Here is a 17,862-nt window from a genome sequence, read left to right as displayed (position 1 = left end):
TTCACACTCCACTAGACAGGTGTTTATGGGATCGGAATGGACATCACAGCCCAAACTTCGTCCTTATTGGAGGCCACTTACTGGTTAGGCAGGGTTTCTGTATTAAACTTGAAGTATTAAGATTTCTTTTTTTTTTTTGCAATATTTTATGAATGTGTTATCTGTGTAATGCATTACAGATTAGTCATTTTCCTCATGTAGTTTCTCTCTAGTTTTGTGTAGCAATAGGATGTTCTACTGTACCACTTGGATGGGGTTTATCAAAGTGATCTTTTCTAAGTAGGGGTCCAAATTACTAAAACTGGGGTAATAACCATGGGCGGAAACCAACTGGAATCTCCATGTGTATGTGTGTCCCCTCCCCTTTTACATTTTTGCTCGGACATTTTCTTTTTCTGTACAATTTGATGATTAGTGATTTGTTCCCCATGACTGGGAGCAGGACACTTTAGATAAATGCCTGAATTGTTCTTATGTTTTAGTCAACCTGTACCCATTATAGGTTCAGGGTGTGCATAATCTAATTGGTTGTTAAAGGTTGTGTGTACACTCCTGTCCTTCTGATGCTTGCTACCAACATGGTGTATTTGGCTGTGGAGCCTTTACAGCACCCTCTGTTGATAGCAACAGCTATATGCCCTACCTGAATAACAAGGCTTGTTAATTTGCATATTCAGGTAGATTTGCATATTACAAATTCTGCAGGCAGGAGAGATATTTTGTGTTAATTATTGTCTTCCCCACCCCTTTATAAACATGTTTTTATGTTATTATAAGTTCCCGTATGTTGTCTGATATGAGGGTGAAATGTATTTTATTTAAGATGTCATCAGTAATCTAAATGTAATGAGCATATGGGCTAGTACAGAGTAAAAATAAAGCTGAGTATGTTAGTTCCTTCTGGAACTGTGGGTCCTATGTGGATTTCTAAGGATCCCGTAAAAGAGTCTTCGGACCTGTTGGCTGGCTGCATGATAGAAACATAGAACTACTATATGATCCCTCTAGCTCGGAGACAAGTCAAAAGAGACCTGAAGGCTGCAAGTGTCTTTGTAAAGTCAAGAGCGAATCACAGTTGCCTGCCTGGAAGAAGGGAGCTGCAGCCTGGTCAGGGTGGATGAGTTTTAAAGAGACCCAAGTCAAGCTTTGGAGACTGGAATCACTCCAGAGTCCCCAGTGACAGTTAGGAAGCAAATCTGGTGGAGGTACTTGGTCAGAGTATAGGAGCACCGACACATGTTCTATATCAACATGTCTGACAGTTTGCTCCTACTAGACATTGGCATGGTTCTAAATTAGCTCCCATACAGTAAAACCTGTCTGAAGTGTCACTGTTCATATAGGTAAAGCAGGCTTGCTCACAGTTTGTCCTGAAAACTAGAAGAGTCCATTTTGCCACTGAAAGAGAATCAAGCTGATTCCGGTTATTCATTTAAAAATATTCACACAGTGCTTTGATGTAAATAAAACTGACCTCTTCCTAAAGACCCACCTTAATCCAGCACCCATCCACGTTTGTTTCATTAAGGCTCTCCAGCGCCAATTTTGCAGCTTCCAGGACACAGTACTTGATACAGATAAAGGGCTGTGAAGGTTAAAGCAAACAATTTTACAACTTCAATAATCATATTTTTCAGAACTGCGCCACATGCAATAAATGACTAGTGTCTTGCCAATGTATACGGTTAGTTGAACAAATCTATTGCAGGCTAAAATGAAAACAGACTGCGCATTGACATTTGCTGTTTGACTATAATGCATATCAGTATGCAGAGTTCAGTACCCGAATAAGTTCAAATGTATCGATATTATAAATAAATATAGTTCCTAAAGCGGTGCATTGTTTTTTTTTGTTTGTTTTTAAAGGAAGACTATAGTGCTGGAATAAATGTTTAGGTCCCCGGCACCCCTCTCTGTGAAGTTAAGGGATGTCTAACTTACCTTTCATCCTTCGCCACGCCAGTCTAACACTCCGTCTCCATGGCTCAGATCATCAGTCTTGATGATCTCAGCCAATCCAATGCTTTTATTTTATTTTTATAAAAAAGTCTATTGCACATGTGTGACAAAACACAGTGCTGCACCAATCAGCATTTCCTCATAGAGCTACAATGAATCAATGCATCTTTTTGGGGAGCATAGAGGAAAAGACAAAAAGCCAGTTGCCTGGGGCAACCAGCCTTTAAGTGTGTCCGGGGAATCCAAAAAGGGGGTAACCCTTACATACGTGTAGAGAGAAAAAATACCAGAAAGGAAGATCTACAGAGAGATGGGGAAACTTCTCATCCCTACCCCAGATCAACCAAAATAGGAAACCCCGTCCTAGATGTAATGCTAAAACTTAACCTTTATTAGGAATAAAATAAAACAATGTAAACACTATAGAAAAAATAATAATAAAGAAAAAATAAATTAAAATAAGGAGTGGCACCACAATAAATGTGGGTGTGGACAATAACAATAGTAGAATAGTTTCAGCGCTTCTAAATGCGCCTTCGTCAGAGGTAAAGCTTTACCTCTGACGAAGGCGCATTTAGAAACGCTGAAACGTGCGTTAGGTAGTTTAGACAGGAGTGGCTCCACACTTTGAGATTTTAGTCTATCTAGATTCAGTGTACTAGCCTTGGGATTTTGGTGGTTTATTAGGAGGGATCTTCTGAGTCAGGAGTTTAGGTTGGCGTTCAATTTAGCTTAGTTTAGGCTTTAGCAGACATTCTTATCCTGCTCCATGTGGGTGGTCTCCATGCTGTATGGGAGTTTCTCCGGTTAGAAAGATTTGTCTCTTTTTCATAGCGCTATTTGATATTTGTGCAACTTTGTTGCTTGCAAGCATCAGTTATTTTGTAACCCCTAGCCTTCTCATATAGGAGCTTTATAGGCACCTAGAGTATTACTCTTGTTCTCTCCCCTTTCCTTCCCTTTCTAGTGACTAGTTTTGACATTAGATCTCTACCTTTAGGTGGTCTTTAAGGACGACAATTTTACTATTCTACTATTGTTATTGTCCACACCCACATTTATTGTGGTGCCACTCCTTATTTTCATTTATGTTTTCTTTATTATTATTTTTTCTATAGTGCTTACATTGTTTTATTTTATTCCTAATAAAGGTTAAGTTTTAGCATTACATCTAGGACGGGGTTTCCTATTTCGGTTGATCTGGGGTAGGGATAAGGAGTTTCCCCATCTCGCTGTAGATCTACCTTTCTGGTATTTTTTGGGGGGAGCATTCAGCGTCTCCATGCTCAGTGCAGCACTGAGATAGAAAGCATCTCTAGTGGTCGTCTGAGTGACTACTCTAGAGGTGTTTCTAGGCACCAATGTAAACACTACATTTTCTCTGATTGCTAAAGTATCTCACCTGGTATGTCTCTGATAGAATGCTAAGGGAATGGATCGGGCCACAGCTCTGAAATTCCCTCTTTATTGATTTTAAGCAAAAGTCTTTCCTAAATGGTCCAGCAAACACCGTCATCATCTCTGCAAACTTGGATTTCACCTTGATACACACAAGAGACAACATGGAATTCATTAGGGAACAAAACACAAATACTCTGGAATCAGGTAAACAAAATTTGAATAAAGAAGTTTTTAAAAGTTAGGAGTCCTCATGCTATTTTTGCACAGTAGTAAAATTATTTATATATATGTGTGTTCAGGGCATGGAAAGCCGTAATGACATTATATAACTTCTATAACAAAATAGAAAATATGAACAGTTGGCTGTGGTGTGCCGAAACCGACGATGCGGTAGGCCTGTAATAAAAGAGGCCAGAAAGAGTACACCAAACAAGATTTATTTCAGCCTACAATCTGGATCATAGCTCTCAGGCTACTGGGTGGAAATAAGTTACTCTCAATATCTAAATAGTGAATAACTGTGGGGCATCTACAGACATTGAGCAGTAGCCAGCATAAAGTGTCAGCAAAGGTACCGAGAATCCTGGGGCTACTTTTTGCACCAAAAGTGAGACGCGTGAAAAAATAGTAAGAACCCTGCCACTTAACACCGTGTAGATGCCACAAAGAAGGATGGATTGGGAGGAGCTTGAAGACGTTAATGATGTCAGTCTTACTCAGCAACGCCCCCTTCCCTGCAGTCAGAATTGCATCAATGGCGTTATCTATGGTGTCATTATGAAGGGAGAATTCCTCTGAATGAATGAGAGTTCAGACTGGGGATCGTGTGTGAGTGGGGAGCAGAGAGGTTGCCAATCAACCTTTGCTTGGCTGAACTTTTACCAGAGACCACCTATAGGGTTAGTTCTCCATACTGAGAAAGGTGGGAAACTGAACGGCCCAAGTAGGAAACCTTGATCCAATTCATTCTGTAACAGAGTGTTAACAACTATTGGATTGGCAAGGGTGGACAGCAGGTTCTTACATTCTGTAATGCTGAATGGCATGTATATGATTCCCGTATGGAACCCTTCCGTGAATACAGTCACCAAAACTTCACCAAGTGGGGTGAGGGATGGTTATGTAATAAGTCGGCGAAACAAGTCACATTGATTGAGGCCATGTAGGGTTTGGGAAACAATTTATTTGGACACATTGTCTTGGTATGTGCCCTAAAACAAAGAGAAAACACATGCAATGACTGGCAAGCACTAAATCCACAGGAACCTGCATTACACAGGAACGTTATTGCAAATCTGGGATTTACCCAGAAAACAATATTACGACCAAGCTTGTCGTTAATCACCTTCTCAGGTTTAGCTGAGGAGCTCAGGAAAGGAAAGGTAGTACCCAGCTCCGGGGTATTGGACATAGGTTCGTGGTATGTGAGGATGAAGAGCAAATATCACAAGCTTGCAGGAGTCCTGGGAATTGACAAATCCTCAATAGCTTCTGGTAGTTCAGACATGCTAGGATAGGACAAAAATTCGTGAGTAACCAAAGTGATAATATCATATTGGCTAGCTTACCTATTGTCAAGTGGCAAAGAAATTATCTAATAATGGAGAGGGAAGCCCTACTAGTTGCCAAGTTGCATGAGAGGCTCTAGCTATGTGTTGGCCCAAGGAGATTTTGTGGCCACCGAAATGTGGCAGGGTGTTGGCCTCTCGGTGACCAGTAAAGCGAAAAGATAGCATGGGAGTGACAGGGGGAGGTCCTCTCTATACCACCATCAGCTAGTAGACAAAGTCTTACCCTAGTACCACTTGCAGGATGGGGAGGGGGGGGGGGGGGGGAAAGTGTAACGACCACTGGTTTCACATACCTGTCGTATCAGATGGATATAGAGCAGGACAGAGTAGATGAAACCCAAGCAATACCTATGAGAGTAATAGCAATGTTGTAGTACCCATATCGTGACTGTTAAATAGCAGAAAACCAAAATAATATGGCGTACCTACCAGCCAATGGACTACAATTATGCGAAGGTCCACATGGACCCAGGGAATACCTATTACTATAACAGGGTATTCAGCTGTAATTATACGAACGGCCCCAAAGAGGAGCGTAGAGCCGCATAACAACCAAACGCTCCATGTTTAACCGAACACTATAACAGACATGATGTACAAATCGTAAGTAACGTTCATGCGTACGAACTTAAGGCCTAACGGGTGAGCGCAACGTCACAAGAGCCAATGCATATGAACCGACAAGCAGTAAAATAATTAAACAAACTACCGAACCGCACGTTCGTATGGAAGTTATGGAAAGACTACACAAAAGGCATACGAAAAGGAGGTAAATATGAGAATAGAGTTGGCCCGTGATGACGCTGTACGCCCGCGTCAGGGTCGCGCAGGCCAAACAACTCACTATTTCTGCAGCTTCGAGACAGTTAGCGGTAGAGACCGGATGCCAATGGATACACATATATAACTTTACACACATCTGCAAGCAAGTGTCCAATAAGTGCCTATCTGTATACTTGCTTGATATTTTGCAAGAATAATGGGTTAAGATATTTTATCAAAAATTACCTCGCTACTGACAACTTCTGGTGTTAACAGTTGGTAAAAAGGCCCAGTTTTAAAGGGATGCTCTAGGCACCAAAACAACTTTAGCTTATTTAAGCAGTTTTGGTTTGTAGGTCATTCCCTTTCAGTCTCATTGCTAAATTATCTGCCATTTAGAAGTTACCGTATATACTCGAGTATAAGCCGAGTTTTTTAGCACATTTTTTGTGCTAAAAAACCCCAACTCGGCTTATACTCGAGTCAATAGTCTGTATTATGGCAATTTGCATTGCCATAATACAGACTGGGGCTGTGGGGGCTGTAAGAGAGTTTACTTACCTCTCCTGCAGCTCCTGTCAGCTCTCTCCTCCTCCGCGCCGTCCGTTCAGCACCTCGGTCAGCTCCCAGTGTAAGTCTCGCGAGAGCCGCGGCTCTCGCGAGACTTACACTGGGAGCTGACAGAGGGAGCTGCACGGACGGCGCAGAGGAGGAGAGAGCTGACAGGAGCTGCAGGAGAGGTAAGTAACATCTCTCACAGCCCCCACAGCCCCCCACTGAACTGCCAATGCTGGACCACCAGGGAAGGAGAGCCCCCCTCCCTGCCATGTATCAAGCAGGGAGGGGGGACGAAAAAAAAATAATTAGTAGTAATAAAAAAAAGAAAAATTAAATAATAATACAAAAATAATAAAAAATTTAATTAAATACATAAAAATATTAAATAATAATTAAAAAAATATTAAAATAATAATTAAAAAAAAAAAAATTGCCCATCCCCCACCAAGGCTCTGCAACACACACACACACACACTGCACTCATACGCTCACACGCTGCACTCATACGCTCACACGCTGCACTCATACACTCACACTGCATTCATACACTCACACTGCATTCATACACTCACACTGCATTCATACACTCACACTGCATTCATACACTCACACTGCATTCATACACACACACTGCATTCATTATACACACACTGTAAATAAAAAATTTTTAGGATCTAATTTTATTTAGAAATTTACCAGTAGCTGCTGCATTTCTCACCCTAGTCTTATACTTGAGTCAATAAGTTTTCCCAGTTTTTTGGGGTAAAATTAGGGGCCTCGGCTTATATTCGGGTCGGCTTATACTCGAGTATATACGGTAATTCACTTTGCTTATGCCTGCATAGCCAAAGCTCCTGTGGCTGTGACTTTCAAAGAATCCATCAAATAAAAGCTTTGATTCTTAAATTTCAGCATGTTTAGTTTCAAATTTTGTATTTTCTGCTAAATTAATTGAACTTTAATAGCACACTGCAGGCTATAGCATAGCAGAAGATAAGAAATTTGAAATTAAACAGACTCTGCAACAAAGGAAGCTTAAACATTAGATCTCTCTTTACATGAAGTGTTTAGGAAAGCTTTGTAGGCAACATACAGGGAGGTGTGGCTAGGGATGCACAAAGTATTTTTACTCCTAAATGGCAGAGAATTGAGCAGTGACACTGAAGGGGCATGATCTATACACAATAACTGCTTCATTAAGCTACAGTTGGTTTGTGTGAAGAAATCACTAAGTCTTTCATTTATTTTATTTCCCTTCATTCGGTAGCTGTAAATACCGAACAGAGACAACCCCACTGGCTCGTTAATTTTAAAGCATACCTCAATTAAGCCCTCTCCCTGTGCGGCCACCGTTCGTATTGTCGAACGCCACGTGGCTGAGAAAACAGTGTCTGGAACTAAAATCGGTCACTCGACTTCCCGAACACCGGTCTTTCATTTCCCGAACAGCAATAAGAGCGCTGTTCGGTACTTTTGTGCATTCGAATGAGGGGAACAATCGCTGCTAGGAGCCAGGGGGAACCGTTCGTGGATTTATTCACTTTTTAAGACTTTTCGAATGAGACCGGCAAAACCACTAAAACTTGTGGAACTGTTTTCGGCAGGAGCCTCGTGGGTAACCGGTCAACTAGGACATCCATGAAATTCGAAAACTCCAGAACTGATATGGGTGATTTTTGGATATGTTGGTCACCCAGATCAGGGCTATCAGGGGATATGACTTTTGTGGGGATATGACCTTATGTTTTAAGGGGTGTTCTAAAAGTTGGGGGAAATTGTGATTTTTCTGCCTGGAGATAATGAAGTTACTACTTTATCAGCCTTAATTATCTCCAGGTCTAGGGGAGGGAATTATATGTTTGTACTGGGAGTGTTTAACTATTTCTCTGTTTATGATTGGCTGTATGATTTATGTTCCTGTGGGAGGTCCCCTTGCACGGGGACTTGCATAAAAGCCAGTGTGGCATCATTAAACTTCAGTTCTGTTATACCCTTTATCAAGACTTCGGCTGATGTTTGGGTACCTGTCTGCTTTACTAAGGGAATCTACTTGGGTAGCCGTTATTCGTATGGAAATTAATTATTTTATTTCAGCGAAAGGAGAGTTATCATTCACTGCTACTCTGGCCGTTCAGGAGGAAACTACCGAATGGGTATTGGATATGCCAGGTTTCCTTACAGTTTGGTGCATAGAGCAGTAGTGTACTTAAAGGGGGGGGGGGGGGGTGGTCCACCCTGGGTGCCACCAGGGTGGGGCGTGCCATGACTCTGTTCTGGGTGCTGGAGGGGGCTGTGTGAACTGTATGGCCGCACAGTGGCCCCATGGTAGTTAGGGTGCCGTGCGGCCAGGACAGCTCACATGCAAAGAGCAGCTGAACTGGCTGCAAGGAGGTAAAGTGGGGGCGGAGCTAAGCAAAATCAGGGGCGGAGCCAAACCAGCAGCGGGGGTGGGGCTTAATATGGCCCTTACTCGCTGCTGTTAGGAGGTGCAGCAAGATGGAATCTCTGCTTCTCCACAGGCTTCAGAGAAGGACTTCAGGGAATCCAGTCCCCCTCCAGCCCACTGTCTGTAAGTAAGAGTCTGTGTCTGTGTAACTGTATGTGTGTAAAACTGTCTGCCTGTAACTGTGTGTGTGAGTGAGAGACTATGTGTAACTGTCTGACTGTAACTTTGTGTGTGTGTGTAACTGTATGCGAGACTGTCTGCCTGTAACTGTGTGTGTAAATGTCTGCCTGTAACTTTGTGTGTGTTTATGTGTGTGTGTGTGTGTGTGTGTGTGACTGTCTGCCTGTATCTGTGTGTGTGTGTGTGTCTGCCTGTAAGTGTGTGTCAGTGACTGTATATGTGACTGTCTGTCTGTAACTGTGTGCGTGACTGTCTGGCTATGACTGTGTGTGACTACCTGTAACTGACTGTGTGTGTAACTGTCTGCCTATAACTGTGTGTGTGACTGCATGTGACTATGTACAGTCAGGTCCATAAATATTGGCACTTTGACACAATTCTAATCTTTTTGGCTGTATACACCACCACAATTGAGTTGAAATGAAATGAACAAGATGTGCTTTAACTGAAGACTTTCAGCTTTAATCCAAATCAGGTGAACAGTGTAGGAATTACACTGATGAAGTGACAGATCGTTACGAAACGCGTAAGGCTGCATCCCACCGAAACAGACACAGATTGGAACGCGAAGTGAATCGAAGTGGAACGCACGCGGTAAATCTCCCCTTCAGTTTCTGGATACACAAGACTCTGCAGCTGCCTGCAAGCCGGCTTCTGACAGTCAGCAACGGCAGAGGATCGGAACTGAAGGTGGTTACAAAGAATGGGAACCTTATCCGGAGTTACACCATCTGTGAATAACTTTGATTTTATAACATTTACAAAACTACACTAAAAGACATGTTTCTGCATTTCGTACTATGAAGACCAACGGCTGGTGTTGGATGGGTAACATTGTGGTCTATCAAATTTGACCTTCATGTAGTAAAGTTTATCACACATTTCTACATTTCTTCACATATTGGATCACGTTATTATTTATGTGTACCACACTGTTACATATTATTATTAGTGTGCTACTAGATTAACATTTTGCTCCTATAGGCTAGTTTTCCCTTCTGTTCCAATAGAAGGGATTTCAGCCGTATTCAAATAAGAGCATACAGCCTAATAGACTCAAAAGACTCATTAGGATTATCCTGCTCGTTTATGATATTTTATAAATATTAAGGACTATAAATATTACTACTTTTTTTTTTTTTACTCACAGATACTACCTATATACCTCTAAGTGGCTTGTGATTATGGAAGATTCTATTGTTATTATTTTTGTATAACATTGTTTAGTAGATCCACCCTTGCTGCATTTTTATTGCTAATTTAAAATTTAAAATTCTACATAAGTGAGGTTAGAATATAACTATTTTTAGAACGGTATGTGGCAGCAACTATCTCCTGGTAACAGCAATTTGATTTTTTCTTTTTGCTTTCTATATTTGTTTTAGTATTCTCTTTAACCTAAGGTGTGGGTTAATTTACTGGGATCTGAGAAGTTACATGCCTCTTTGGGAGACCTTTATATAACCTTCCTATTTATCAGAAAGGAAGCATACTCTTTTCTGGTGATTCTTCACCCTGACTGTATGTGTGACTGTCTGCCTGTGACTGTTTGATGTTGCCTGTAATTGTGTGACTGTGTGCATGTGACTGTCTGCTGCTGTTGTGTGTGTGTGTCAATGTATATGTGACTGTCTGCCTGTAACTGTGTGCATGACTGTCTGTGACTGCATGTGTGACTGTGTGCGTGTGACTATCTGCCTGTAACTGTGTGTGAATGTATGCCTGTAACTGACTGTGTGACTGTATGCCTGTAACTGAGTGTGTGATTGTCTGTCTGTAAATGTGTGTGTGATTGTCTGTGTGTAAATGTGTGTGTGGGGCTGCAGGGATTTTGTGGAAGGGGCAGGGGTTTTGTATTGGGACAGGAGTCATTATAAGGGGGGTTGTGGGGGTTTTGTAGACGTGGGCAGTACAGGATTTGTAGAAGGGGCAGGACAGGGGTTTTGTAGGAGGGGGCGGGGCAGGACAAGGGTTTTGTAGGAGGGGCTGACAGCGGTTTTGCAAAGTTTACAAATTGTAAAAAAAAAAAAAAAGAGTATCCTTTTAACCCCTTAAGGACCAAACTTCTGGAATAAAAAGGAATCATGACGTGTCACACACGTCATGTGTCCTTAAGGGGTTAAGTTAATTTATCAAAAGTACCAAAGGTCTGCCCTGTATGTTGCTACATTTAAGGATTTAATGTAATCTTAATTTGACAGAGGACTCATTATGAAGAGGGTAAATATGAGGGACACGCATTACCTTGGCTTCCAGAACATCATTGTTTTCACTATTTATCTTCCTGGTACAGAACTCAACAACACTGATTGGAGACACAGGAATTAAATTACAAGCCCTCTCAAGCACCTGTAAGAAAATAAAATAAATATTCTCCATTTGCAATTAAGGTGAAGGCAAAGCACCAAACAAACAACAAGGCAGTGTCAGTGCACATATCCATTCCAAGTCGTGTTCAAAGTATAGCTAACCTGTAGAGTTTAACACTGATCCTAGCAAGCAGAACTTGAAACTAGTCTTTAAACCCACAATATGGTAATGCAATACAGATGGCTGGGATACGACTGGTATATAAAATACCCTAGTGTAAATGTGCAGATATTACAGGCGGCACTCGGCATTCCGAGTGGAGAAATTCATTTACAAGAAGAAAGAGAATGGTTGAGTGCAAAATGAGTACTTAATAAAGATAAAATCTTTAGAAAATCCTCAGACTGGCTGTGTTGGAATTTCACTAAAATAATAAAACCCAATCAAAAGATATAGTGAGGAAATCTAGGGACTACTTTATTTCAGTATTTTTCTTACACCCGACAAAGGGGAGCTACTACCGTCTAGAAGTGTCAATCCCCCAGTCATCATTAGTAACGGCTGCAGGGAATAAACTCTATCTGTGTAGGATTCGACGGGATCCATCATAGACCTCAATGTGGTACTCTTGCGCATGCACAAGATTAAAGCAGTGAAGTCGGCTCAAGCTGAAGAGGACCAGCTGGAAGAAGATGGTGGAGCCTGTGACAGACAGATTCAGGTAAGTTAAACTCACCTTTGCCTGTCACCGGACCCCAAGCGGCATCATTGCAAATTATGCAAATTCCCCAGACGATGAATGTGCTGCTTTAAGCAAATTAAGTAACAAAGGGGATTATTATTTTAAAAGAATGTGGTATATTTTTTTTTTTTTTAAATTCTTTATTTTAGGCGTGCAGTGTTAAGTACAATAATTTGCCATGACATATAACAGGGGTTACAATGGAAAGAACAGTGTGCTAACATATTAGTTCAAGATGAGCTGCACTTTTTTTTTTTTTTTTAGAAGGTAAAACAAGCGTATTCACAATGAGACATTACATGTGCTGTAAGGCATTAAGAACAACTTAATAGTTACGTTTGGTTATGGTTAGGTTTGGGTGCTGTATAGTCTAGTCTAATAATGACACAAGAAGTGTCCCCATACATACAGGTAATTAAGTTTAGCTAGTAACTGTGGGTCAAATTAGCAGGTAGGTTTGGTTAGTTATGACATTACCGCAGCTGCAGCGTTTAGTGGTTTCACAATACATACAAATTAGGTCGGTTCTGTCGTTTAAGCAGCTTCCTCGGCAGTAATAAGTCTACCGTATAAGCAGGCTAGGTCGGATATTGCATTAGATCGTCACTGAAGCTTTACTATTACACTCTGTTAAGCATATGTAACTAATATACGAATGTTAGGTCTGATAGAGGCACATAGAGACAGAAATAGTCCGTGGACCAATTATCCATAAATACATATTAGAGTTTCGTGCCTTTTTTCTTGGGAAGCGTTGGAGAGGTTGCACATTTGTGCAAGAGTTAGTATTATAGTAGCAAGACGTGGCATACAGTTGCGTGGAACATTAAAACCTGGGTTAACATGCATCAGGTAACAAGGCTAAGAACACGAGGCAAAAAAAAACAAAAAAAAAACACATTGTTTAGTAGACTGACATTGCCTACGTTGCTTAGTCATCGGTACATTGTGGTTAAATTGTGCACGTTCTAAAGTAGCATGTATTATATTAGTTTAGTGGCACTGTGTGACGGTTTTGTATAACGCTAGGAAACTGCTATGTTATTTTAAAGCATGGAGACATCTGGTGAAGAGAGCCCTGGATGTATAAGGGAACTAGCGGGCATAATCGTGGTTAATATTAGTGGGGCCGGTATTGAGACATCATACCGTTATGTATCGCTGGTTAGTCGGCTTATTTAGTGGGGGAGCGTTGTTGTGCATCTTCGGGGGAGTGGAGGAAGGGAGGGTAAGGGGGGGGGGGAGAAAGGGGGTAAGGGGGGGAGGGAGGGGTGATCTGTGGTGTGTCGACATGTTGGGGCAGTGTTTGTCCCGTCAGACCCAGTCAGTACCATCCGTAACATAGGGTGTGATCAGAATGGCAAGTCCTAGCTTTGCCGTGAACATTGTGTGGTCTTCGCTGGGTATCGATGGGTTAGTGTTAGCTTAATGTGTTGTGTGCGACAGGGGTCATGTGTCTTGGTATTTGGGGGGGTGGACGACCATGGCTGGGTGTATGTGTCAGCCAGAGTATGTATACTTAGGTGGGGGTTTGAAATCTGGGTTGAGGCCCTTTCGGAGCATTTGATAGAGTCCTGAAAGCTAGAGTCTCTAATTTACAGTCCCTTGTCAGGAGGTGGTTTCACCGAGGCAAGTGGATCTTCAGGTCGGTAGTTCGTTTCTGTGCTGTACCGTGTCCGTCTTCAGGTGGTGAGCGCCACATATGGATCAGGCGTGCCTCTTGTTGGCACGAACGGGATGGATCTCTCCGGGTCCCATGAGAGTCGTTGGGGAGTTGCCCTCTCAGGGTCTGCCTGAATGAGGGAGTCTGAAGGTAGACCCAGCGCTTGTAGGAGCGGGGCTGCGTCGTCTAGTTCCCGGATTCGGTGGGAGACTGGTCCCAGCTGCACAGTAAGTATGTGTGTCGTTTGCCATCTGTATTTAAGGTCCCGTTGGCGTAGAAGCGTGGTGAGTGGCTGGAGGGAGCGCCGCCAGGCCAGGGTGTCTCCCGAGAGGTCGGCAAAGAAGCTTACCGCCATTCCTTCAAACTGGTATGGTGTTTTGCCCCGCAAGGCGGCTTGGACCGCCATTTTATCCCTCCTGGTTTGGAAGGCGAGTATAACGTCTCGCGTGGCTTCGGTTGGTGCTTTAGGTGGTTTTGGGATTCTGAAAATGTTGGCGAGGGCCATCTTGTTAGCCTTTGCGGGTGGTAGTATTGTGGCAAGTAGACGCTGGGCCACCTGTGGTAAATCTGTATCGGGGATCGTTTCAGAGATCCCTCTGATTTTCAGGTTGTCTCTTCTTCCGGCATCCTCCTGCTCCGCCATCCGGTGTTCGTGTAATTTTTGCTGCCGTTGGAGATCTCTTACAACCTGTTTAAGTTCCCCAAGGTCTTGAGTATTGGTGCCGGTTGTGCATTCGAGTGCAGTTAGGCGGGTCGTTAGACCCTTCAGGTCGCCCCGCAGGGCCGTGATATCCTCACGCAGGTCTTTGTGATGGCCTGCAAGCAGCCTCGTGAGGACCGCTACAGTCACTGGCGCGGTGTCCGGACTGATGCTAGTCGGCTGTGTCGGCTTACTCAGTGTGGGGGCTGGCAGACATTCATCCCCGGATAGATCTTCAGAAAAGTCGGAGCAGCCTCCGTGGAGCGCCGCCATATTGGTCTCGTGTGCCTCGCGGGCCTGTCTCCACATGTCCCCAATTGTGAGTCCCGGAGTGGGTTTTTCTTTGGGAATTCTTTTCGATTTTCGCCCCATGGCACTTAGGGGGGGATTAAGTGTCGTTTTTTTTGTAGTTTGAGGGTTTGCAGCCCGGTTTGTGCAGTTTTTCTCGTCAGAATGTGGTATATTAATTGATTAAATGTTAATTTTTAGAGGGCTGGTTTATTGTCTTTTAAACAAAATAAAAATAACAATGTGAACAGAGAACAAGAGGATACAAGATTATTCACTAAAACAAAATCGTTGTGACGTCCAAGTGAAAGGATCACTATGGGGTCAGGAGCACAAACATGTATTCCTGACCCTATACTGTTAAAACCACCATCTAGCCCCCCAGGGCCCCTCATGCCTCCATAAATATAGCAAACTCTGTATTCAAGCCTGAAGCTGTAACTCTGTATGCTGTATGCCTCAGAAAAACAAGCAGTCTGCTGACATCATCAGAAGTGGTAGCCTGATCCAATCACAATGCTTCCCCATATGATTGGCTGAGACTGACAAAGAGGCAGATTAGGGGCAGAGCCAGCATGATTCAAACACAGCCCTGGACAATCAGCATCTCCTCATAGAGATGAATTGAATCAATGAATCTCTATGAGGAATGTTCAGTGTCTGCATGCAGAGGGAGGAGATACTGAATGTTTGGATGCATTTTAGGCAGCCATGACCCAGGAAGGATCTCTAACAGCCATCTAAGGAGTGACCAGTGAAGTTATCACTAGGCTGTAATATAAATACTGCATTTTCTCTGAAAAGACAGTGTTTACAGCAAAAAGCCTGAAGGCAATGATTCTACTCACCAGAACAAATTCAATAAGCTGTAGTTGTTCTGGTGACTATAGTGTCCCTTGAACATAAAGTTAACTTTTAGGACAAAACAGTCAAACGAAAAACATACAGCCGCTGACTTGATTTTTTGTTTTTCTTCAGTTCAGTTATTGTAATCTAAAACTTTAAAATTCACTTTGAATTCCAGACAATTTACACTTTAGTGAATAACCCGGAGCAAAGAACTTAGTACTTGCAGAAACTGTTCCTCACCTCTTCGTCTGAAGTGCACAGAATATGCTCAAATGACGGGGCTACGTTATTTCGGTCATCTACTTCAGTCACATAAGTGATTTTCCTGCCAGATGAATGCAGCGATTCTACAAAACTTAAAAACAAAAACCCAAAGACATAACTATTAATAACGTTGTGGTACAAATTATGAAGCAGACAACAATGGTAAAAACAATCATTTTTGTTTTATAACTATGTTAACCCCTTTCGTTGTCATGTGTCCTTAAAGGTGTTAATGTGCATGTGTTGTGTTTGGAATAATATGTGGGTAAAATGTATTACTGTTGCACACATGTTTTCTAATACCATTGTTCCAAGCCTTGGTGTGTGGTTTGGATCTTAAGGATCATATGTGATTTCCAAACATTAATAAAATTAACATAATTAAATATTACAGGTATCTGAAAACAATCTAGCTTGAGAGTAGGAGTTTGATGATACTTGTCAACTTTTCATTTAAATCTGTTGTGGCATGAATTTAGCAGAAAAAAACAAAACACCCCATGGAAGGATAATGTACTCCTTGCTCATACTCAAAGCAGATATATAAGAAACAGAAGAGGAGCAGCTTCGTCTCTGGTTTTAGTAAAGAAGCAGAGTTTGGAGAAGAGTTAACTACCTTAGTTTTATGTATAAAGTTCAGTGACTTCACTACTAGTCAGGAAATCAAAGTCAAGCAGTGTTATGTGGGTAGCCCTGCAGGTAAACCTGGAAGGAGCTTACTATGAATTTGGAAAGTTTGCAACTACTGAAGAAGCCTGTGTATTTCAAATTCCAAGCCCAGAGGTGCACTTGGGTTTCAAAACAGCATGGTGACCAGTGTCTGACTTCCAACCAATAATTATTATTTTATAAATATCAATGTTTTCACTGTGCATATTCAGGTTTCTAAAAAAGGAAAATAGCAGAATATGGTGTAGTATAAACCACACTCACATGGTACAGAGCACTACAAGGTAAGGCTCAAATTTCATTTACAGCGCAATTTTGGGTAATACCAGAATCCCTTTGTAATCTTGCACCTGATATTTATTGTATCACACTAGGCTTGTTTGCTTCCGTTTGCCTTTTCTGAGAACATTTGAATCAAGATTAAGTAGAAGTTCTGGTATTACCCAATATACAGCTGCAAATGGATTTTGAGCCTCTCCTTGAAGGGCTCTGTATCATGTGAGTGTGGTTCATGTGAATACATACACTTTACTCAAAAGTTTTGATATACTACACCTATTTCCCTTTTTTTAGGAACACGGTTATAACAATATATCACTCTCTTTATCTAGGAGGGCAAGTGTAGATATACTGGGTTCACTTTTAGTAGATAGATTTCACTGAGTTCACTATTTTTATACAAGATGTGTGTGAAGTTAAAGGTACTTACACATGTGTTGAGATGTTACATAAGCAACTTTATTGCACAGTGCACTTTCTCTTTTCATATTCAGGTTTCTAAATGGCAAATTGCTACCCAAGAAGAAGTATTTTGTAGTATACTTTGGTATTTAGGGTATTGTGAATAAAAGCTTAGAAGGCAGTGCCCTAAACCTACTTAATAGGTTAAATCTAACCTAATTTAGAAAATGGGAATTTAAAAAGAAAAATCTAAATATATGTCTCATAATATTAACCTATTATGAGCTAGAGAAGCTGTAAATGATGCATATATTACCTGGGTTCTGTTGCGGGTAAATCAGCATTCCTTGTGACTGTGTTCAGTGGATGAATGAACCCATTGTGCTGTAAAACTGATGTGGCCTCTTGTGCTGCCAGTGACCCATTTGGATTATTTATATTTCTGAGGATTTTCCCAACGTTAAGTTCTGCAACCTGGAATGTCATAAACCCATATTGTCAATAATCGAGACCATCGGCAATCTGAACAAACAACAATTTCAAGGAAAAAAATGTATTGTTAGATAGAGGAGTTAATATTTAAACGGACACTCCAGGCACCAAAACAACTGCATCTAAATGAAGTTCCTTTGGTGTCAGGAGGCCCATGGAAGCACTCATATCAAGGGGCTAAACCGTTCTCAGATGGTTTAACCCCAAAGCTTGAGAAAGGTAGGTTTCATTCCAAGCCAGTTTAGTGAATGAAGTTGTTTTGGTGCCTGGAGTGTCCCTTTAAGAAAGGGTACAAAGAGGAGGCTGCCAAGTGCCCACATACTCAGA

The 17,862-nt window shown here is 41.8% G+C and overlaps 1 protein-coding gene across 1 annotated transcript in view; it reads right to left on the bottom strand.

Moving 5' to 3' along the window:
• Positions 1 to 17,862, bottom strand: part of REXO5 (RNA exonuclease 5) — a 42,682-nt gene that overhangs the window by 8,047 nt on the left and 16,773 nt on the right. Inside the window, exons 12-16 of the mRNA XM_063429490.1 lie at positions 17,360 to 17,517; positions 15,670 to 15,784; positions 11,122 to 11,226; positions 3,362 to 3,499; positions 1,493 to 1,585 (exon numbers count right to left, since the gene is read on the bottom strand). Of these exons, the coding sequence (XP_063285560.1) occupies positions 1,493 to 1,585; positions 3,362 to 3,499; positions 11,122 to 11,226; positions 15,670 to 15,784; positions 17,360 to 17,517 (609 nt within the window). The remainder of the gene's footprint in view (positions 1 to 1,492; positions 1,586 to 3,361; positions 3,500 to 11,121; positions 11,227 to 15,669; positions 15,785 to 17,359; positions 17,518 to 17,862) is intronic.

The sequence above is a fragment of the Pelobates fuscus genome, chromosome 8, assembly GCF_036172605.1.
Source record: "Pelobates fuscus isolate aPelFus1 chromosome 8, aPelFus1.pri, whole genome shotgun sequence".
Lineage (NCBI taxonomy): Eukaryota > Metazoa > Chordata > Amphibia > Anura > Pelobatidae > Pelobates > Pelobates fuscus.
This window is presented reverse-complemented; position numbering and strand designations above follow the sequence as displayed.